The following is a 23998-nucleotide window of genomic DNA, read 5'->3' on the forward strand; positions in this document are numbered from 1 at the left end:
AGAACTCACTATCACCTATCAGGAGAACAGCATGGGGGAACCACCCCCGTGACTCAGTACCTCCACCTGGTCCCAGCCTTGACACATGGAGATTACTACAATTCAAGGTGAGATTTGGGTGGGGACATAGAGCCCAGCCATATCAGGTTCCTCCCCACCCTGCCCGCTACCAGAGCACCTGCGTGCCAGGCTTTGCACATGGCATCCCAGAGGCATTGTTCTCCATCCCCGCCCCTGCCCACCTCCCTCAGACCACCATGAGCAGCTAAGAGTTATCCTAGGTGTGCCCCCACCAGGTTCTGGTCCATTCTGTGACCTTGAATTAGAGGAAAGACCACATTTCCTCTTCTTGCCCTATTGCCCACCATGGACATGGATTCATTCTTGGACTTTTGAACTGACCCTGGCTCAGTGGGACAGACAGCAAAAGAGAGCCTCTCCCAAGATGCCCCTTCATTCTCGGGTAGCATGCATACCCCGACCTTTGTTTTATCCGTGTGATTTACATGCTGATCACAGGCATCTAAAGCAGATGTGCTGGGTTACAGTGAGATTCTGTCCCCTCCTAGAGCCTGTGCTTGGGATGGTGGCTGAGGACACCCGGTTGGAGAGAGGCGCATCAGAGTGTGGGCCAGCTCCCTGTGTGGGCCTGCCTTTAAAAGGAGGAGCCTTTCAGAAATCGTACCTGTGCTGTGGTTGACTCCCCGGCATGCAGCAGGTTCAGCAAGAGTTGGGGCATCCTGAGCCTCGGGAGGGCAGGATTGCCATTGGGCATCTGCAGGGCTGCCTTGGGGAGCAAACACAGCCTGTGAGGTCCCACCAGACAGAGCTGGGGTGGATGGGTGGAATCGCAGGGAGGCATATTCAGCTGAGCAGGAGAGGACCTCCAGGAGGTGGAGCGCCCCGTCATGTAAGGGGTGCACGTGGAAAGACTGCGGATTGCTGCAGTTGCGGTGATGTACGGCCTGAGGCCTCCCCGTCCACAGGTGAGGTTCTTGTGCTGTCAGTTCCTCCACTAAACACCCTTCACAACAGGCTGTGGATACTACGGGGTCCATTTCGCAGATGGGATGATTGCAGAGGGTTGGGTAACCTGCCCAAAGCCATCTAGCCCAAATGAAGGAGAACCTTCCAGACCTGTGGCTTTTTGGATTCTTTTTCTAAGCAGAGGCAAGGGACTCGCTGGAAATATGTTGCTTTGTCGGATTTATACCAAGACCTCTGTGAAAGGCCTGTGTTCCTTCAGGCTGTGCCGTGCTTAGAAAACACGCTGAAGGCAGCTGTGAAAACTTGCTTTTTAGACATTACCAAATGCTATTTTTAAATTGCTTTTCTTAAAATATTTCATCTCAGACATTCAGTGCGTGAGTGTGATGATCTGTCTCCTCCTGGTCCCTGGCTCCCCATCCCCAGTCACCAGCTCCATTCTGCTTTCCCTGTGCCCAGAGCCTGGCTGAGGACAGGCTTGGAAGAGCCATAGGCCCCAAAGGTTACTCCACAATAGCCATTTCCAGAAACTGGGCAAGGTAGCGAATCTCTCTCCAAGTGGCATGGGCGACAGTCTTCAAGATGGCCTGGGTTATGGCTGCTCATGTCTCAGAAAGCTCAGAGAAGGGTAGATGGAGGCCATGGGCACTGCTGTCAAAGATAGGCTCGGCCCCAGCCTGGGATTTGGGGCTTACCTGGAGCCTCCACGGGAGCCTGATTCTGAGATCTCTGCTGTCTGAGCACAGGGATCTTGTCTAGTGGCTCCAAGAGGTGTTTGACTTTAAACAAGTAGCATTCAGAGGGGACAGACTTTGTGGTTCCATAGAGAGGCTGAAGGTGCTAAGTCCTGTGAACAGTCTCACAGCTGTTTCCTGCCATGTTGGAGTTGCACTGGACAGGTAGTGAGCTCCCTGTCACCAGCCTCCTGGGTTATAATTGGGGACTGGTGAGGAAGCTGGTGTTGGAGATTCTGAATTCAGGAGAAACTGAGTGTTTTCCAAAGTGAGTCACTTCTGCTGCTGAGGAGGGGCTGGGGTGGAGCATCTGATGACTTTAAAGCCCAGGGAGAGGCCGGGAGTGGTGGCTCACGCCTGTGATCCCAGCACCTTGGGAGGCCAAGGCGGGTGGATCACCTGAGGTCAGGAGTTCAAGACCAGCCTGGCCAACATGGTGAAACTCTGTCTCTACTGAAAAAAAAGAAGAAAAGATTATAGGCGCAGTGGCTCATGCCTATAATCCCAGCACTCTGGGAAGCCAAGGGGGGTGGATCATGAGGTCAAGAGATTGAGACCATCCAGGCCAACATGGTGAAACCCTGTCTCTACTAAAAAATACAAAAAATTAGCTGGACATGGTGACGCATGCCTGTAGTTCCAGCTACTTGGGAGGCTGAGGCAGGAGAATTGCTTGAACCCGGGAGGCGGAGGTTGCAGTGAGCCGAGATGGCGCCACTGCACTCCAGCCTGGTGCCTGGTGACAGAGTGAGACTGTCTGGGGAAAAAAAAGCAAAAACAAAAAAACTGGGCATGGTGGCGAGCACCTGTAATCCCACTTATTCAGGAGGCTGAGCAGGAAAATCACTTGAAACTGGGGGACAGAGGCTGCAGTGAGCCAAGATCGCACCATTGCACTGCAGCCTGGGCAAAAAGAGCAAAACCCGTCTCAAAAAAATGAAATGTAATACAAGAATGCCCAGGGAGAGGCGTGAGTGTGGTTCCGTCGTTCTCTGCTGACTGGCTAGACTGCCTGTGACAGCTCCCTCCTTCCTCCCTCATAAAGCCGGGGCGGGCCGCAGGCCTCAAGCGTGTCTTAGGCCAGCTATTGCTATTTATTTCTGTGTTACCCTCCGTGGATGGCAAGTAAAGCTTGTTTTCTATTTATGGCAGCGATGTGAAATTTGCTCACTTAAGTAAAAGAAGTGGGTTGATTAACAGTGACAGCTTCGTGATGTGTCGTTCCGATGGGCTGTTCTGGTGCAGATGATGGAAGATAGTCCCTGAATGATCAGATACTGGGTTTCTTGAGCTGTTTGGTCGATGGCATGACAGTGACTCCTGGCTGTCTTTGGAGGGGACGGCCACTTTGACCCGCAGGTCCAGCTGAGAGAGCATTCCAGCACAGGGCTTCCCATTAGACTCATGGAGCACTGAGCTGGAGGACAAGGTCCCAGAAGAGCACGCTGTGCCCGAAGCCATACAGTGTTAGAGGCTAGTCTGCCCCGAAGCTGACATCAGAGGCCACCCTGTGGGGGCTGCCCCTCAAAGGGTCTCCCACTGCTGCAGGACGCCCACTTTCCCAAAGGCTCCTCCTCCTCCTCCGCCCTGGGGAGGGCCGTCCACCGTGAGTGTGGAGTTCCTGGTGGAGGGAGGGCGTGCGGGTATGGAAGGACACAGGTTGGCTCCCAGGTCCTGGTCACCTGCCTGTTTCCCCTGCAGACCCCACAGGCCAGGCCCAGAGAGGCTGGTGGAATGGAGGGCTTGGTGTGCCCCGCAGGCAGCCAACTCTCTTATTCAGAGAATGATGTAAACCTTCTCTTTCAAAGCATTTCCCAGAACAGCAGGCACTTCTAATCCCAAGCTTCCCCAGATATCTTCTGGAAGGGGCAGTCATTCCTCCCAACCCGCTGACATTCCAGCCCAGTGTGCAAACCTGACAGCCATTGCACACCTGGTGCTGGGTGCCAGGGCCAGCGAGCCTAGTCTGCAGGCTCTGGGAGATGCAGTGCCAAGGGGAAGGGCCACAGCTGTCAACCATCAGAGCAGGCAGCCAGCAGAATAACCAGGCACCAAGCCCTCTTTTCCACCAGCCTCTCAGCGCCAGGCCTGTGGAGTCTCCGGGGGAAACAGGCAGATGAACAGGATCTGGGGTCCTGGAAAGGAAGGCAGTCAGGCCACAGACAGGACCTCATTAGGGAAAGTCCCAGTCATGGTGGGCTCCCAGGCCTCCAGAAGGACCTAGAGGGGAGGGTGGCACCACTGGTGGAGTGGGGAGGCGTTTTGGTTTGGGTGTGGGGTGAGCCAGCCCTCAGAGCAGGTCAAAGCTGATGGTGCCTGGAGCTGAGCAGGGGGCCGTGGGGGTCCTGGTCTCCAAAGGTCTTGACTGCGGGGATGGGGTTTGGACTCTACCCTCTGGGCAGTGGGAGATGCTGATCGTGTTTGAGCCTGGGAGTGACAGTGCCATCCTCCTTGCTGGTCTCTATATCTCATCCCTGGTTGTAAAGTGAGTTCCCAAGTGACTTCTCCTGCTGTCCCAGGTTTAATTCTCCTGTAAGGTGCAGAGAATAGGCCCCTCCTGAGACAGCCCCAAGACTGGGCCAGATCCCAAGCTGAGTTTGAAATTGATTGCCAGTCCTCCCTGCCAGGAAGCCGGGAAGGCCTTATTGACCCCATAGACAGATGGGGTCCCAGGCTGGACCGCAAACCCTGAAGTGGGTAGAAAACGGTGCTGACATGCCTGGATGTTTAGTGCTTTCCTGAAATTCTTACCTGGGTCCACTCCTGGAGAAATGACAGAATTCCTGCCCTGGGTAAGCGGGGGAGGTAGGGGGGATGGTTATCATCATCCATTTCCTTTTGAGAATCAGCATACAGGGGCTGGAGTGGGGAGCCTGCAGGGAGGGGCAGGGCAGGGGCCGTCCAGTGGCCCAGGCAGATAAGTAGGGGTCAGAACTGGGGAGGGTGGGTGCGAATGGCTGCCAGGCCCACGTCTCCTGCTGGCACAGGGCTCCATGCCAGGGCCCACACCACATTGAGGGACCCACAAAAATGTCCTAATATCCTTTAAAATCAGAAGAACAAAAATGAACTTTTAGGTGGAGAAAGTGTTTAGATATGAAATCTGAAGATATGCTATTTTTTAATGCCAACACAGTCATAAAATATACATTCTATGATTTTTTAATGGAGGAAGAGGCCGTGAAGATTCCAACGCTTCATTTCCATGGAGTCCTCCTTTGAGGGGGTTGCTGAGGGGTGGATTTCAAAACAGGGCCCTGTGTCACGGATGCTTCTCCCACCAGCTTTCTGGAGAAGATCAGTTCGCCATGGAGCTCAGAGGGCTCTGAGTGGCTTCTTCCCAAGCTGGCATCCCAATCCCCAGTCCTGCCTTCCTGACAATTCTGAGGGGTAGGCCTTTGGGGGTCCAGAGCCTGCTTGGGTTCCCTGGGGCAGCGGGACATTGTTCAGGGGCTGCTGTGCCCAGATCTGGGTCTTGGCAGTTGGATGCAGCCAGTGACTTCTACCGACCCCTCCTCTCCGGCAAGAGGCGGCGCTTCCTTTGTGCCTGGCACCTCTGCTTAGATGTGACAGCGTTGTTTCCAGAGAGTTCTTGGCGGTGATGAGCATATGGTTGTCTGGCTGGGCACCGGCCGGGAGCGGGAGGGCACTGGAGCCTAGGGAGGGATTTCTGCTTTCAAAACAGGATCAGCAGTTTCCAGCCACCTCCCGGAGATACCCCGGGCACTCTTTCTGTTGAAAGACGCTCAGCGGTAACAACATCACAGCTTATCCAATTACCTTTTATTGCCATAAATAGACCTGAGAAATGCCAGCCCTTCCAGGTAGAAGCACATTTTGAACAGCACTCCAAAAAAGCAACTTGTAATTTCATTAATGATTTTACTTACAGTGACTGTTAAAAAGGAGCGATGGGTGACATTAAAATTCAATCAGGTTGGAGACATGGAGAGTTAATATTTTCAAAGGATAGCTGATGTGGAAAAGTCCACCAAGCCCCACCTATTAAAGTACACATCACCCCTTAAACAGATTTAATGTAAAAACGCAATGTTTCACAGGTCAGCAGCGCCCGTTCATTTATTTGCTGCTGACTGATTTTGATTTATGAGGCCCTTTCTCGGCTTTGTTCTCAGCTCTCTTCTTTTCAAATGCTGGATTTTGTGGCTGTGACAGTGTCCAATGGATGGACGTGCTTGGCACTCCCTGTTTTCTGTACCAGCACAGCCTGAGGCGGGACCCCAACATTTCAGGAGGCAGAACTTGGGGAAGGAGCAAGTGGGGGGCCTGGGGAGCTGGGCTGTGGAGGAACCTCCCAGTCTCTCCTTCTGGAGGCCAGCTCTGTGACAAGGGGGCTTCTGCGGCCTTGGAAAGGGTCCCTAACCTCGGAGTCAAGCAGGGCCCTGTGGGGACCCCAGCCCCGACAGTTTCCAGCTGTGTTGCCTCTGGCAAGCTGAGCCTCAGCGTCCTCATCTGTACAATGGGCGAGGGCTGGCATTGGTTGGCTAAGACTGCTGTAACCAAACACCAATACGTAAGTTGCTCAAACTGCAGGATGGTCTCGCCATTCTTGAGTCTTGATGTCTGCAAAGAAGGTGTCGGCAGGGTCGGTGCCCGCAGGAGGCTGTGAAGGAGATTCGGTCTCAGCTTCCCTCCTCACCCTGGTGGCTTCCGCGGTCCTCGGCTTTCCTTGGGTTTAGTGGCACCCCTCCATCTCCGCCCCCATCTCCACCTGGCCTCCCCCTCTGCGTGTCTCTCCCAAGGACAGCTGCCATTGAATTTAGGGACAAACGTAGGGTGATGTCATCCGTGATCCTAAACTTAATTATAGCCCCAAAGACCCTTTTTCCAGGAGAGGTCCCATTCACAGGCTCTGGCTGCACCCATCTCTTGGGGACTCCACCTGCTCCACCCGGGGTCTGTGGGTCCCCAAAGTGCCACCCTTGACTAGAGGTGGGGGGCAGGTTCCTTCCCACACAGGTGGAGCCAGGAGAAGGGTGGACGTTCTGGGGGGACAGAGGAAACAGCCCGCAGGTCGGTAGGAAAAAGCAGCAGCTAGAGGAAGCACTGCAGGCATGGAGGGCAGGGGCATGTCCTGGTGGGCCTTGGTTGTCAGGCATGACACAGTCATTCATTCCACAGACTATGCCCAGTGCGGGCTGCAAAGGCAAGGACAGGAGACCCTCCCCCAGAGAGCCATGGAAGGGGCCTTGTGCTCCCGAGGCCTGTCCGCTTTTCCTGGGATGATCAGGGCCCATGCAGGGGGTTGTCCGGCCATCTCCTTGCCTGGCCCGCTCCTCCGGGCCCGCATTTGTGGTGGTTTTGAGGCCTTGTGAATAAACCACACTTCAAGTAGCTTTTGAGTTGGATGGGGGCTCTCAGGGGAGTGGTCAAACACAGCCGAGGTGCGATCTGAAACGGACCTGTAAAGCATCCTCATGCAGAGCTGAGGACAGGTGGCCCCGGGGCCTAGCAGGGGCTGTTCAGTTTCACAGTTCGGGCTTGGTGACCAGGCAGGGAGTGGCATTTACCCAGAGCCCCATGGCCCTGACCCACAGACTGGCTCATGAGGCAAGACCCTCAGAGACCAGGAGGAGGCCAGCCGTGGTGGGGTCCCCGGGGCAGACCCTGCCTGTGTGTGGCACTGGGGTCCCGGAGCCGGCATGCAGGTGAGTGGATCCGCACTGGGGCCCACGTGTGTGCAGGGCTGGAGTCTGGGGGCAATGCACTGGTAGATAAAGCGCCTTCTTCCTCCCACAGTCCCCGCCGAGGCCGCTGGCAAGGCCCAAGGGCTGTGTGGTGGAGTCAGAGGCCCCAGCTGCCATCCAGCCTTCCTTGCATGAGTGGCGAGATCTGGGGCAGGTAACGCCTCTCTGAGCCTCAACTTCCCCCAAATGGGGACAAAATGGTTCTGAGGGACAAGACCTATGGGAGGATTAAATGAGATAATGCCCTAGAGTGCTCAGCATGTGGCTCAGGACAGAAGACACTCTAGCCCGCCCCACCCCGAGCCCGGCGTCACGGCTGATCCCGTGTGCTGCTCCCTCTGGACACATCACACACCCGACTCCCTTCATCCTCTCGTCAGCTCTGAGGGGCTCAGTGGCTTGCCCAGGAGCACTCAGCAGGCTGTGGCACGTGGAAGGGCCAGGACTCAGAGGAGAGCTCTGTGCACAGGTACCTGAGGGCAGGGGCCCGGGCACTGTGTTTGAGGAAGAATCAGGCAGGTGGGGGCCCAGGCTGGCCAGCTCAGCATCAGCAGAAGATTCTTAGAGGGAAAGGCCCTGTGCTCAGCACAGCTCTGAGCACTTCGGAGGGAGAGCTTTCAGAGACGCTCTGTGGGCATTAGTAGATCCCGAACTTGGAGAATCCAGGAAGGCTCTATGGAGCAGGGGCCACAGTGGGTGGCACTCTGGGTGTGTGGGTAGAACTGAGCACATGCCCTGGGGCCAGCAGGGTGGGCAGTGGCATTGGCAGCAGCACCAAGCGAGGCCCTTGGAGTGCCAGCACCACCTGTAGCTTTTGGAGCCTAACAGGATACCCCACCCTCTCCTCAGGGGTCTCTAGTAGAGAGAAACAAAATTCCTCTCCCCATTTCTTTGAAATGGGATTGATTTCCTCATAGAGGATGCATCTTGGGTGGAGTAGGGATGCTCAGCGCTGAACCCAGCCAGCCTCCTCAGGGAGTGCAGAATGGACCGGCCCAGCCTGCATGGTGGAAGGAAAGGAACACAGGGACACAGGGAGGGGAGCACTACACACTGGGGTCTGTTGCGGGGAATAGAGAGGGACAGCGGGGGGTGGGGAGTTGGGGAGAGATAGCATGGGGAGAAATGCCAGATACAGGTGAAGGGGAGGAAGGCAGCAAATTACACTGCCACGTGTGTACCTATGCAACTATCTTGCATGTTCTTCACATGTACCCCAAAACCTAAAATGCAATAAAAAAAAGAAAGAAAAATGTTTTTGGAATTGGTCATACAGCCAATGGTTCGTAATGTTACAAGTACTAAAGGGTCTCTAGTTAAAGTCCCCCGAGTGCCCTCCTGAGTCCCTCCCCGCTTCCCCACCCACAGGTGTCCCCATGATCACATATCCTGTGCTTCCTTCCAGTGTGTCACCATGCGCCTTCATTCTTCATGCAGAAGTGAATACAGATTGTTTTTAAATTGAGATAAAATTCATGGAACACAAAATTCACCCCTTTAGCCATTTTAAAATGGCCTTCAACTCTCCCATTTGTGAACAGAAGAGTGTGCCCGGGAGAGCTCCCTGCATCGGCCCCGACCTGTCCTTTCTCGGCCTTCCCATCCACACAGGTGCCCGGGGCTCATGTGCACCAGGCCCCCCTGCACATGAGCAGAGGGAAGAGGCTCGGGGTCTCACAGGAGGTGCCGTGAACTTCCCTTGGATGCGGGCTACTTCTGGTCCCTGGTTATTGGAAACATAGTTGCCTGAAGGACTTTGGCATCTGTCATTTCCCGTGCACAGCACTCCTATGGAACAGCTTCCCTGAAGCGGGATCCCCAGGCCAGAGGGCACACGGGCTGTGCTTACCTTGGGGGTTCTGCCTGTGCCCCACCTCGGGTGGATCATTCCTGCCCCCAGTGGCAGGTCGTGTGAAGGTCTTGGAAATCGGCTCACAGGGGAACAGATTCTGTTCCTGCCCGTCCTGCCTCCGGTGTCCCTAGCAGCAGAGCTTGTCTGGTGGAAGGTCTTCGCCCATGCTGGCTGGCACGGGAGGGGGTCTCTTTAAGAACAGCTCCAGTTGGTGGGTGTGGAGTTACTGATGTGGAATGAATTTGGCCAGTCCTGCATGAGCTGGTACAGACCAGGGACTGAGTGATGTGATCTGTTGGAATTCAACAGATTTTACGATGTTTGAGGGTTCTAAAGCCATCAGCTCAGCTCTAATTTCTGGAAGGGAGCAACTCCTCCACTTGATGCAAGGCGCATCTAAGACTTGGGGGGCCACGGCCCATGGACCCCGCTGATGGGATTTCTTACAGATCCCAGGGCCTATGTCCACACTGGGCGAGTACCCAGACCGGGTGGGGTGAGGGAAGGCCTCACCAGGAGTGGGTCTTGGCTTTTCTGAGTCAGCCTGCTGCTGATGAATTCACTCAGCGGTGATCAGCCAAACTCTCCCTGTGTGGCAGCCCTGGCGAGTTCAGGAGACAGAGGTGTCTGAGGCTGATACAGCTTCTCCCCTCCTGGGGTGCACAGGGTGGTCGGGGAAGGCTTCCAGGAGGCAGTGGCCTTGAGAATGAGCAGGAGGGAGGCAGTGCAGAAGTGAGAAGGGGAGAACACAGTGATCCGATTATGCAAAGGCCAGGGGGGTGACAGAGTCAGGCGGGAGCGCGTGGCCGAGGGGGTGTACCTGGAGCCGAGTCCGTGGGGTGGCTCCGCGGCAGTGAGAGTGGAGGGAACCAGGCTGCTGAGTGACAGGAGAAGCCCCAGCTTCCTGATGAGGCGGAGGGACAGTAAGCAGGGGTGCGGTCCTCCCTCCCAGGGACGCCTTGCCAGGGCCGCCCCTCAAATATGAGCGATGAAATGCAGCTTCTGCAGGCCTGGGGCGGGGCTGACTGGGGATCTGCATTTCTGGGAGCTTCGGGAAGCTGCTTGGCCAGTCCCAGACCTCACTGTGAGGAGGAGACTACGGCTGTGCAGCTTGGCCAGGGAGACATCAGTGACAATGGGGGCCTTCGGGGGCCTTGTCCGCTCACCTGAAGTCCTCCCTGTTTCCAGAGGGGCGTTGGTGTGGGAGTCTGCAGACAGCACTGAGTGACCGCTGTCTCTCACTATTCGTAGTAGTGTTTGCTGCTGTGTGTGTATTGATTGACAGCTGAATTGGGCCTGAGTCTGTCTGTCTTTTCGATTATTCTCGAGCGTCTGAAAGGCAATCATGGGTAAGGCTGCTTCAGAATCACTTCCCCCTGGCTGTTTGGAAGGCTGTGTCCTAAGCGGCAGGTGCTCAGGCGTTTCTTGCTTCTCCTCCTAAGAGGCGCACATTTGCAGAGGTGATCCCGAGCACTCCCGAAGAGCAAAGCGGGTAAAGACGAAGCTTGGGGGAACCGGGGGCTCACGCAGGGCCGGGGTTCAGGCTGGCTCAGAAAAGCTCAGGGCACGTCTGTCTGCAAGGCGTTGTACCGGAGCTGCCGAGCTGCTGCTGAGTCAGGCTCCCCTGCACGTGAGCAGAGGGAAGAGGCTCGGGGTCTCACAGGAGGCGCCGTGAACCTGACCCCCAGAGCTGACCTTGTTTCTGGTGGATGCTGCTGACGTTTGGGGAGGGGCTTGGTGGGCCCGTTTATGGAAACGGCATTTTGAAAACTCCCAGCGCATGTTAGTAGGGTGTTTGGAATTGAACGGATTTCATGATGTCTGAGCGTTCTAAAGCCATCGGCTTGGCTGATTTTTGGAAGGGAGCAACTCCATTTGACAGGTGGAGAAACCATGACCTGTGAGGGCTTGGAAACGCACCAGCGGCTTCTCAGGGAGGAGGGGCTGACCCTCGGGGCATCTATGTCCTGATTTCTGGTCTAAGTTTGTGTAGAGTGACACAAAGAGATAGGGAGACCCTCCAGCTGCCTTCGAGTTGGCTCCATTTCTCAGATCAGGAAACTGAGGCTCAGTGAGCCTGGCCACCCTGTGTCACACCCTCCGTTTTATTTTAATTAGTCTGAGAAGTGCTCACTCTGCCAGGACCACCTGGTAAAGACAGCATTGACCTCCCCATTCACGCTGTTCGCAGGTGAAGGTGCTGACGACTCTGCTGCTGGCCCGTCAGCCCTGGAGCTGAGACTTCCTTTGGGCCAGCCCTAGTCCCCAGGGCTGTTAATGCCATGTTAAATCCTGTTAATGCCACACGGGACTGAGACTGGTTAGCCTTGGCTCCCTCCCATTGCCAGAGCTCTGAGGTGTAGCCCAGGGCCCTCATCTCCAGGCAAGTTGGACGGCTCAGCACCGATCAGAGGATCCTCCTGTGAGTCCCGCACAGGGGCTGGCATTGCGTTGTGTAGTGGCGGTGGGGCCGGCTGCCGTGATCAGGGCGGGGGCTCCATGGCCGGTCTAGGGCCTCTCCATGAGCTGAGTGTGGGCTTCAAAGTTCTTTTCCTTCTGCGGAAGGGTACCCTCAGTCCCTCTCAGGGAGGGAGCAGGCCTTGCCCTGGAATAAAGCCAGAGGCAGTGGACGCGGGCGCCAGGCTGTGGATGTGGATGTACCAGGACCAGGGTCTGTCCCCGCCAAGCCCTTTCTTTCCTCTGTACCTCAGTTTCTCTAGTTCTAAAGTGAAGCATTGGTGACAGCATCCTGAGTTCCTGTGAGCTCTGTGGTTGAATCTGACACTCACACCTCCTTCCAATACCTCACTCAGACCTGCCATCCCTTGCAAGGGTGGGGCCTGAAGGACAGGTTCTGCCTCCCGTCTCTGTGGGCGCTCATTCGTGTACTCATAACTCACCCACTCATTGATTGACTCAAGGAAAGACTGATTGATTTCTCTGCTCTGTGCTGGGCCCATGCGGATTTAGGGGTGGGTGAGTCTCTGCCGTCATGGAGCTTACTGCTTAGCAGTCTCAGGGGCAGGCAGGTTCAGGATTCCAAAGAGGCTGGCGTCTCTGCCTGGGGTCCCAAGTTGACTTTTCAGGGTGTGGGCTGCTGGGCTGGACCTGGGTGACGGTGCGTTGGAGTAACCCCAGGCATCGGCTTGTCCCATGCTTAGGAGGCAGACATCATGGAGGGGTGAGGGCAGCAATGAAGTGTGGACCCATAAAAGCCCCAGGCCTGGGCACACAAGCTCCTGGCTCTGCTGAGTGTGATGCCAGACAGGTCACTGACCGGTTCTGTGCCTCAGTTTCTTCAGCCGTAAGAACAGTAATGCTGCGATAGAGTTGGGCGAGCTGATGCTTGTCATGTGCTGAGCCAGCACAGATTGGGTGCCAGCGCCCTGGGTCCCCCACAAGCCCATTTGATAAAATGGCATTGGGAGAATGGGAGCAGATTCCTGCACTGCCTTCCCCACAGCTGGGAGGACAGGATGGGGGAGGATGAGGCGTGGGGGTGACGTGTGCATCCTGAGGACCCTTCGCAGGAATGAGCGACAGCAGTGGCCAGCCTCCTGCGGCCTGCTGTGGCTCTTCTTTCCCCGTCTTCTGCTTGGACCTTCCTGGCCATCTGGGAAGGATCCCTGTGGGCTGCGGCTCAGGTCTGGGTGGGAGGAGGCCCTTGGCGGCGGCTGGGGCTGCGCGGGCCTGACTCACATTCCCGATTTTTCTCCCACCCAGATCAAAGAACCCCAGAGTGAACACACCAGCCAATGAAGAAACTCTCCCGGGGATATTTCATTTCCAAAGCTGGTAGCTGAGGACCCCAGAAGGGCATGTCATAAGTTTAGTTCTTTGAAACCACTTTTAATAGAAGTTTCTTCTGAAAACACAGGCTTTCGGCGTGGCAGAGAAGAGCCCGAGCTTGATGTGGAATTGTTGGGATCAGATTCCAGCTCTGCCGCTTGCTCAATATAGAGTTTTTGGAAAAATACTGAAGCGTTCTCTGCCTTAGTTTCTTCATCTGTTAAACAGGGAGAATGACCTGGGCTCCCGGGTGGATGAGGTGGGGGGCAGCAGCAATCTGGGCTCCTGGGGGGTTGGGGGGTTGGGGGGTGGGTGGTCACTGCGGGCACATGGGTGGCAGGGCTGAGACCAGTGGCTGTGAGCTGTCATCATTCATAACGCCGCAGCTGCTGTGGTTTATGGGTCATGTCGTGTTTGCTACCAAATATTTAATCATCACCATCATATCATCGCAGACCGGGAAACCGAGTTGTGTTGACGTTGAGGGTTGTCAGGTCAGGGCCGAGCGTGGACCCGAGCGGTCTGACTTCACATCAGGGTCCTTTTCCTTGACGACTGCAGAGTCAGGGCGTGGTAGGGCTGCCTGCTGTGTGGCTCCTTCAGCGCTGGCCCTTCCTGGGTGACCTCCTTGTTTCGGCCCTGGGCAGGGACAACCCCAGAGGAACCCACAGTCCCATTCGGCTTGGCTGGTTGAAGCCAGTAGAGTGATTCTGCCCCCAGCACTGAGAGGAAAGAGAGTCTCCTGATAGGAGGGTGGCGGTGGGGGTGGAGGGCACTGGCCTCGGCCCAGTGCATAAATTATCCTTCCTTTGGGCAAAGTCACCCGTGTTTCCGCCAGTGCGTGGTGTGAGTGCTTGTCATGTGGCAGGTGCTGGGCCCCGCACTGGGGAGAGAAACAAGGTCCCCACCCTGAGTGATTTCTCACCCAGTCATGGAAGCAGACTTTGTGAGCTGTGTGGGGTTGCAAGGAGCCCAGTGGGGTTGGAGGGGCATGTGTGGAGGGGGCATTGAGCCCAGTGTGGGGGGTCTTCCTGGGGGTGGTGTGGGTCAGACTGAGGTCTGAAGGTCGAGTAGGAATTCACTAAGGAGATAGGGCTGGGGGGTCGGGAAAGAGCGTCCCAGGATGAGGAGTGTGTTGGGCAAAGGTCCCAGAAGGAGGGGGTGGGCTGGTGGGACTCTCCCCTCGCCGGAGGGGGAGGAGGAGGCAGTGTTGCTGGGTGACTGGGTGACCATCCACAGTGGCAGAGCTGGAATGTACAGGCAGGAGTGACGGGGACATGAAGCCAGCTTCAAGGGCCCCAAACCTAGCCATCTGCAGAAGGGCAGGGTACCCTCTAGAGCCGAGCTGTGCCCCTCGAGGCAAGGGCAGAGCCTGGATCTCGCTGCTCCAGGATCAGATTGGCTGCAGATTTCCTTCCAAACGGGGCCGAATCAAACAGACTTTGAGGTCCCCTCCAGCTGCCACACTCTGGCTGCACAAAAGCACTTCTGGGAACAGCACGACTGTATAAAGCATGAACCAGCGGGCTAAAGTCCATGCCCTGTCAGCCTTTCCTCTCCTTAGAGGGTCCCTGCTCCGACGGCAGGCTGTGAGCTGACGAGAGGAAATCGCTTTGTTCCTGAGCGTGGCATAGCCAATCTGGCCTTGATTGACAAGGCCTGGCTTTTTAAAATCATCGCTGCCTCTAAGATGCACACTGTCCTATCTCAGGCGACAGCCCCTCCTGATGTCTTCCCTGTTGGAGTCACCAGGGAAAGAAAGGCAGGTCAGCCCAGCTGCCATCTGTGGAAATGGATGCTTAGGATGGAGTGCAGGGAGCTGTCTGCTCCCATGGAGGAGCCCGACCGTTGGGAATGACCAGGGTGATGACCCCAAAAAAACCAGGCTAACAGCTGCTCCAAACCCCATGGCTGTTCCCATCTTACCTCCTGGGGGCTCCTCTGGCCACGGGAGTGCTAGGAACATCTGATACAGACTGGCAGTGAGTGAAATGAAATTTGATGTACATGGAAATGCAGCGGCCGGTGAAGTGATTGGGAAAATCTCCTTTTCCCATCAGGGCTGGTGCATCCTTATTCCCCACCCCCCAGCCTTTTCTTATTTACACACTTGTTTCAAAAAATAATTAGGTTGTCCTAAACACATTTTCATTTTATAAACAGTTGCGTTTCCTGCACAGGTCTGAAATGCCAACAGCATTGTTAGATAGGGCCCTGTGTATGATGAATGAATGAATGAATGAATGAATGAATGGTTCAATGACGAAAATGGGTGTGTGCCACCGACAACTCCTGGGCCCCCAGTATCTTGGCTGTGCCTCCCAGCCACCACCCCAGGACACCTAATGACAGACAGACCATAGGGATCTGCTCTAGTCTTGGGTGGCAGCCCCGGCAGCTGTTTCCAACAGGCTTGGGGGATCCTCTAATGCGCTGGTGGAGACAGAACGCATTCCCAGAAACCTTGCCAAGTACACTCCGTCCTCACACCTCCATCCTCATGCCTCCGTCTTCACCAGGGTGGGGTCAGCACCCTGGTTACAGGGACCACTGCCCCTCCACTCCCTTTGCCACAGTTCGGGATCATCCAGGGGTAGGTTTGAATTATTTCCAACAAATGGCAGCTGCTGTTTGAATTTTACTGGACTCAGATGTTCCCGAAGTCATTCTGCAGAACACAAACAAGTTCTCAGAGCAGAAGCAAGCCCACATCTAAAAGCGCTCGTGCCGGGTGCCCTGGAGCCTCCCAGGGATGCTGACTGAGAGAGGCCCCTGGGTGGCTGATGTTTAGAGACCCCCAATCCTGGCAGGGAGTGGCGTCACTGCATCTCTCTTTGAGAACCTTGGAACCCACTGATTTCTGCCTTTTACTTTCTGTTAACACCACAGGTGATCTTGATCCTGACGAAGTACTACCACGCAGACATGGGGAAGGTTCTGGAAAGCTCACTGTGGCGGTAAGTCAGCCCGATGGCAGACCTTTCTCCCATGCACCTGCGCGCCATCCCCCCAGACTTTCAGCTGAGGACCTAGATCCAAATGCCTCGCTGTCACAGCCCCTGTGAGTTGGCGGCCTCACAACTTTTCTTTGGCGAGAAAATGCATAAAGGAAAAGTCGAAAGCAGCTTAACAGTTTGGGCAGTGGGTACAGACTGCACTGCAAAGCAGACGACTGTTGAGAAAGCATCTTGGCTTTCTTCTCTTTTCTTTCTGTTTTTCTCCCCGCTTCCTTTTCTTCCTCCCCGAAGGAGGAGGGTTTGCATTGTGAATTCAGGTCAGTGCACAATTTCGCTTTGCTTGTGCTCAGAACTTCACACGCAGCTCCTGGAGTCCACCAAAGGCTCTGATTACCCACATTGTTTAGATGCGTTTCTTTCTTCCAGGCTTAGCCAAAGAGCTTGGTAAATAAATAAGCCACTGGCGATGGGGGATATCTCTTTATGTGTGAAATGTGAATTCAGCCCAGGAACATGAGATTGCCCCTTTGATGTTTTAAATGAGATGAGAGAGAAGGAGGTTCTGAGAACCCATTTTGGTCATCATCCTCTTCAGTATTCACATCCACTCACCCGGGGAGGTGCAGATGGTTCCCTGAGTCTGGCTGGGGTTTCGGAGCTTTTCTCCTGCAAGAGACTCTCTTTCTTCCATGCCCCGATTACCACCTCCACCACGTTCTCTGGGTGTGAAACCGTTTTGGTTGCCAACATATGTTTCTCAAGTAATAATTAATTCATTTTTCCATTTGAAATCCATAAAAAGATGCCTGTACCTGCTGATCAGGTTCTGGAGCTGATTTCTTTTCCATTTTTGGCTTCGCTTTTAGCTAAGGGGTTTGATGATTCTTTCTGTTGGATCTTACCAAGGGATTTCTGCAGCGCTCCGGAATGTTGCTGAAATGGTGTCTCGAGTTGGGGTCTTTCTTTGCTGTCGAATGGCATCGCCTGGAACCCTCTGGCCTGGTCATCTGTGCTTCTGAGGAGGCCAAGCTCAGGGGTTAAGACACTCACATTCCCCTGAGGGGTTCTTACCTGCTCCCAAGCAGAAACGCTTTTCCTAGAAGCACCTCTCAGTGAGGGTCCACCTCTCAGACCCACTGGTCTCCTCTAATTCCATCATCACCACCAGAAAATAGGGGGTGAGCAATGGGTCACATCCCTGCGTAGAGGACAGGTGTTCCCTGCCACGGCCCCCTGTTGCCTTATGTGCTGGTGGGTTGCTTTCAAAATGTCTCATTCCTCCAGTGCCGGGCGAGGCACTGTCCCCTGCTTCCAGACAGGAGCGGAAAACAGTGTGCGCTCTGCTCTTTGAGAATTTAAGTTCCAAGACTGGCTTGGAGCCAACATCCCTGGACAGGGCAGGCCTAGGGAGAGCACCCTCACTGCTGGGCAGAGGGTCTCAGGATGGGTTCCTCGGTGACAGAGTGGACGGAGTTGGTCAAGTCTTCTCTTCCTCCCAGCAAAGGCCCTCAGTTACCTGATTTGCCTCAACTTGGCATGTCCATCAGGCACTGGGTGCAGCCCTCCTTGGCATGGAGGGATCTATCTGCCTGGGGAAGTTTCCAGAGCGCCTGCTTCCCTCCCCTCACTGCAGCCTCTCAGTGTGGCTGGATATGGAGGCAATGAGACTGTCGGAAGCGTTGTCTGAACGAGGAGCGATCTTTCCCGGTGTGATCTGCAGTTAGATGGCAGAGCTGCTGGCTTAGTTCACTTTTGCAGGAGTCCCGCTGTGGTGGGGGTGAGGTGGGTCCGACTGCGGCTGACCCTGTGGCACGGGGCCCAAGACCCCTCACTTACAGGCTCCAGACAGGATTCTTCAGAAGCAGGTGGCAGCTGAGAGGCCAAACCACCCACTCTCAGCTGCTCCTAGGGTGGGGTGGTGGGGGATTCCTTCTCCTCCAGGGAGCCTCAGTCTCCATATCTGTAAAATGGGGATAAAATGCCACTGAGGGAAGTCGTGAGAACTGAATGAGGAAATGTGTGAAATGTTCCTGGAACAGCACATGATCCAAATCTAGTTTTTCTCCAAAGCAAATCCACAGATTTTATTTCCGTGTTCCCGTCCCATCTCCGTCTCTATACGCAGACGTTTCTTCCCTTTATGAAAAACGCATGCAGAGACATTAGTCATGCCACCAAAGTTCACCCCGTCCCCACCCACTGGAGCAATCACTTGCTTTGTTTGTAGTGTCTTTTTTGATGCTAACATATTTACAGAGACACAGAATGTAGTTTTGTATTCTTTTTATCATTTATAAAATACGTTTCCGGCCGGGCGCGGTGGCTCAAGCCTGTAATCCCAGCACTTTGGGAGGCCGAGGCGGGTGGATCACGAGGTCAAGAGATCGAGACCATCCTGGTCAACATGGTGAGACCCCGTCTCTACTAAAAATACAAAAAAATTAGCTGGGCATGGTGGCACGTGCCTGTAATCCCAGCTACTCGGGAGGCTGAGGCAGGAGAATTGCCTGAACCCAGGAGGCGGAGGTTGCAGTGAGCCGAGATCGCGCCATTGCACTCCAGCCTGGATAACAAGAGCGAAACTCCGTCTCAAAAAAAAAAAAAGTTTCCAGTTTTTCCACGGAGTGGCAGGGTCTGGGGCATTATTTCTTTTATGGCTGGTATGAGCCCCTGGAGTTGGTTCGCTCTAATACTTAGCTCTCCCCTTACTGATGCTGCCATAAGAAATGTGAGCAGGTAGTTTCCCTTTTCATTTTGTTCCCTGGGATGAATCAGCTACATGGCTGAGCCAGGGAGTGTGAGTGGATTTCCAGCTGGCGTGCTGTGGCACTCAATTCTTCCTCAAGATGAACGTGCGTTCCCACCGGCCAGTGCCCTGCGTCCTGCCGGCGACTTTTCCAACTCCTGCTTACTTGACAGGAGGAGCGGCGGGCAGGAAGGGAACCACATGATTGTTTTGATTTGCGGTTTTTTTTGTTTCCTGGGGAGGAGGAGCAGTTTTTCGTGTTAATTGCTACTCACGTTTTCTCCTTTGCACATTACCTGCTCCTGTCCTCAGCCTCTGTATTGGGACTCAGGCAGGAAGTCCGTGTTGAGAGTGGAGAGCTTGCCATCACTGTTTCTTCAAGATGCCGCCTCCTCCCGCCCCCACCCTCTGTCCGCGTGGGAGGCCCCTGTGGATGGAAGGTTGGTGGTGCCCGCCTCTGGAGAGCACATATTAAATGGGGCTATTACAGACACAGTTAATGAATGCACACAGAGTCTCCTAAGAATCCTTCTGTGTAATTGCAATAAATACATTTTTAATGACAGGTATGGTATTTTCATTCTGGAAGTGGCTCTCTGAAATCTAAGCCGAATGTGTTTCTAATTGTCCTGTATTTAACGGCCCCGCATCAGCAGCTCCTCCCTCCTGGCTCTGATAGTGATCCATTGATTTGCCCCTTTCTTCTTGTGGTGGTGATGGGGCCCTTCTGCTCAGTCTCAGGCCCCCTTGACTTGGTGCAAGAAGCTGGGGGTGAGGAGGGGAGCAACATGCTTCCTTGGTTGGTGTCACGGTTTCGAGTGTGTGGGGCATGCTCCTCCACGTGGCCTTGCCCACGCAAGCCACAGAAGCCGTGGAGGATTGAGCAAAGCCTGACATGTAGACTGCGGGGTCTTAGCAGAGGCATAAAGAAGTCACTTAGAAAAGCCCTTAAAAAGCGCTGCAGCTTGGGCCAGCCAGGGAAGTGTGGGTGGAGTGCAGGTCCTCCCAGAGGCTGTCCCTGGGAGAGCAGTACAGGGATGGCTGATCTGGTGCAGTGCTTCTCAGACTCCAGAGGCACTCCAGTCTCCTGGGATCTTCCTGCAAGGAGCACATGGTCAAGATTCCACCGGCCGGAGGGTGGGGCCCAAGACTTGCATTTCTGACAAGCTCCCAGGTGCTGCCCATGCTGCTTGTTTGGGGACCACACTTCAAGTAGCCAGAGGTTTAAAATCCTTCCAGCGTACTTGGTATAATATACAAGCCACAAGCCCTGCAAAGACCCCAACCCCAGCTCCTACCCCATCCCCAGTCTCAGCTCCTCCCACTCTACCTTTTACTGTTCAGTGTCCAGCGACAGTAGCCTCTTGGCTGACCCTGGACTATACCGAGCTCAGTCCCTGTAAAGACTTGTGTGTGCCATGGGCGCTGCCTGGAGTGCACGTGACACTGACCCCAGGTACTGGATCCTGCCCCACATTCAGTTTCCCCATAAACCTCTTCTTCAGAGAAGCTTCCCTCACTACTCAGTGCAAAGAGGCTCCCAGGCATTCTTTATAACCTCTCTCATTGAAGTGTGGGAGTTCCTGTTTATGGCCTGCGCCACTACCACTAGAACACAGGCTGGTTGAAGGTGTGAGGGTGGAGACCTGCCGGGTTTATCTTATTGATCACCAGATCTCTAAAACCAAACTCAGATCTGGCACAGGAGATATATGTTGGGCATTGGATGAATGGATTGACGGATGGACAGATGAATGGGTGGATGGATGAATGGGTGGATGGATGGATGGATGGATGAATGGATGAATAGATGGATGGGTAGATGGATGGATAGAATAATAGATAGGTTAATGGATAGATAGATAAATGGATGGATGGATGGACAGATGGATGAATGAACTGATATGCAGATAGATAAATGGATGAATGGATGGATGGATGAATGGACTGATAGATAGATTGATGAATGCATAGATGGATGGACAGATGGATAGATAGAATAATGGATTGATGGATGCATGAATGGATGGATAGGTGGGTGGATGAATAGATGGATAGATGGATGGATAGATGAATGGATGGATAAATGAGTGGATGAATGGAGGGACTGATAGATGGACAGATGGATGAAAGGACTGATTGATGAATAAATGGATGGATGGACAGACGGATGGTAAATGGATGGATGGACTGACTATCGGACAGACAGTTGGATGGACAGATGAAAGAAAGGATGGATGGTGGTGTGGTTTTTGGGAAACACTGCTGAGACCTAGAAGACCCTTTACATTTATGGAGTCATCTTAGGGGACTCTGGGGAAGCCAGGAAATCAGAGTTGGCTCCGAAGCTGTGAGGAGGAGCAAGCGGATTCTGCAAGCATTCTGAGCTGGGGAGGAAGCTGACCTGGGCTACTTCCTGTGCCCCACTTCCGGCTGTGATGCGGCCTCACGGACTGCCCTTGCCTCACGCTGAGCACAGCTGTTGGGCAGAGTGGAGAGGAAGCAGAGGGACAATCCTATAGACCAGGGGACTCTGCCTGTGCCACCCCTGAACCAGGAGCACACTAATGCTGGGCCAACCTTATCACTTCCTGGGTGCATTTGACCTCAGGCAGGACCTTATCCAGTTTCAGGAGAACTGGGGGTGGAGCGAGTCTCAGGCTTTCTCTAGAATGACTTGCTTGAATCCTCTCCTTTTTGTTAGGAATAGGAAGTGATTCTTCTTTATCTTCACCTTAATTAAGAAATCTTGAACGTATCCCGGAAAGTACAGACCATGGTAGGATACATGCCCAGGTACCCGTGAAATAGACCCAACCGAGTGCTCTCTTAATAACCCAGTATTTCCTTCTTCCCAGCCTCCCGTGGTTAGTTTGGGGTTGTATGATTAGCGTGGGCCAGTGGATGCTGAGCAGGAATAATGTAGGCGCCACGGAAATTTAGGGCCTCAGTTTTTGCCACACCAGAGCCCAGTCCAGCTCAGTGTCAATTTTTTCCCATATATGTTTGGAATCTCTCTCTCTCAAAGAAATACACTATGATAGATTCTGATAAAGTCCAACTCTCTCCTCCATCCTCTCACACCCACCCTCACCACCCGCCTGGAAGTAACCTCCACCTTGAAATTGGTGTGGGTCCCCTTTTTATATTAAAAACATAAAACACAAAATAAAAAATCATAATGTATCTTGATTTATGTATGTATGTATATATGTGTGTGTGTGTGTACCTGCAGTCAATATGTTCTGCTTAGCTTGTTTTGCAAACAATGACATTACTTTGCCTTTTGAAGTTTGCTTTATGTGCCTGACTTTATTTAGGTCATTTGTCCATGTAGCACACGTAACCTACTTGATTGATGTATCCCCCTGCTGTGGGAGTGCTAGGATTTCTATCCTGAGATTTTGCCATTCCAGTCAGGGCTGCAGCGAACATGCCTCTGATCAGATGCTTGGATAGGGTGGAAGGTACACGCACAATTGCCTTTTTCTCTACCTGTTGCCGACGTATCTGTGGGGCGACTCACTGCTCCACACCTTGGAGTCATCAGACGTTCTGTGTTTGCACTCAAGTGGCTGTGAGATTACTGCTCAGTGTTGCTTTTTTTTGCATCTTCCTGATGCCTGGGGAGATGGAACATATTTTTCTACATTTATTGACTTTTTGGGTCTCCTCCTCCGTGACTCACTTGCTCGAATCTCATGCCTGTCTTCTTACATCGGGTTGCTTAACTTTCTCTCGACCCCCGCTTCTCCACTGTAAAAACCCCATGTCATTTCCAGGCCCCCTGATTTTAAGATGTGTCCTCCAAATGTGTCTTGAACTCCTGCCAGATGCCATTCATTCTTTCCGAACACCTTCTAAGAAGGTTTCCTCCTAAGAATGTTTTACCGTGCTGCATTTATGTCTCGAAGTGCACTTGATAAATAGCAGTTCTGACGGATGGTGTATGAGTCAGCTGCTATGGCAGTAATGGTGTGTAACAAGCCACCTCCTAACCGAGTGGTGCACTCAGCATTTATTCTCACACCCGTGTCGACTATGGTTTGGTTACTTTGGCCAGGGCTTGGCTGGGTGTTCAGGCTGCTGGCTGGTGGGCTTGGGGCTGCTTCATAGCTGTTTGTACTGGGACCCAAGCTGACAGGAACAGGACAGAGGCCTCCAGGACATGTCCTTTTCATGCAGAACTCCAGAGTTCAGGAGCCAAGCTCAGCCACAAAAGCACATTTTAAGACTTCCATTCATCACATTTGCTAGAGTTCCACTTGGCACAGCCATTCAGGTCCAACATCAGTGGTGCAGCGGGAGGAGGTTGGTGGGGTGGAGGGAAGGGAATGCTTCCTGAATGGTAATTTAAGGTATTGCAAGTAATAGTTGTTTCCAGAAAATACATATTGTGTGTCCATATTTGATAAATATACTTTAGGGAAGAAAGTTTCAGATTTCTTTATGGTAGGATTTATCAGGTTCTCTGATACACTAATACACATTATACTTCTCCAAGAGAAGGTTATACAGCATTTCTCAGTCTCATTTAATTTCATAATCTTTAATTTTTATTATTTTTATTTATATAAATTTACAAGGTACAAGTACAATATTTTACATGGGTAGATTGCATAATGGTGAAGTTGGGGCTTTTAGAGAATCCATCACCCGACTACTGTACACGGTACGCATGAAGTCATTTTGGATGCTCCACCCCCCTCAGACCCCCTCACTTTCCAATGCCTCCATTGTCATTCTCTCTGCCTCCGTGTGTATATGTTTTAGCACCCATTTATGAGTGAGAGCATGTGGTGTTTGTGTCTGCCTTGTTTCACTTAAGATAACAAACTCCAGTTCTATTCATGCTGCTGCAGAAGACGTGATCTCGTTCACGTTCATGGCTCGGTAGCCTTCGGTTGTGTGTCTATGCCACGTTTTCTTGACCCAGTCATCCACTGACACACCCGTGGGTTGATTCCACATCTCTTCTGTTGCGAATAGTGCTGCGGTAAACATACGAGCGCAGGCGTCTTTTTGAAACCCTGATTTCTTTTCTCTCTTCTGGGCAGATGCCTGGTAGTGGGATTGCTGGATTGCGTGGTCATTCTATTTTTGGTTATTTGAGCAATCTCCAAGCTGTTTTCCATTGAGGCTGTACTAACTTATATTCTCAAGAACAGTGTACAGGAGTTGCACCGTTCCACATCCTCACCAACATCTGTCATTTTTTGTCTTTT

General features: G+C 53.4%; 1 protein-coding gene across 10 annotated transcripts in view; it reads left to right on the forward strand.

The window, feature by feature from the left end:
* SORCS2 (sortilin related VPS10 domain containing receptor 2) overlaps window positions 1-23998 on the forward strand; it is a 575162-nt gene that overhangs the window by 196213 nt on the left and 354951 nt on the right. For all 10 annotated transcript variants that reach the window (XM_035294142.3, XM_035294144.3, XM_035294143.3 and 7 more), the window contains exon 2: window positions 15960-16027. In XM_035294142.3, the coding sequence (XP_035150033.3) occupies window positions 15960-16027 (68 nt within the window). The remainder of the gene's footprint in view (window positions 1-15959; window positions 16028-23998) is intronic.

This window comes from Callithrix jacchus, chromosome 3 (genome assembly GCF_049354715.1).
Source record: "Callithrix jacchus isolate 240 chromosome 3, calJac240_pri, whole genome shotgun sequence".
NCBI classification, from domain to species: domain Eukaryota; kingdom Metazoa; phylum Chordata; class Mammalia; order Primates; family Cebidae; genus Callithrix; species Callithrix jacchus.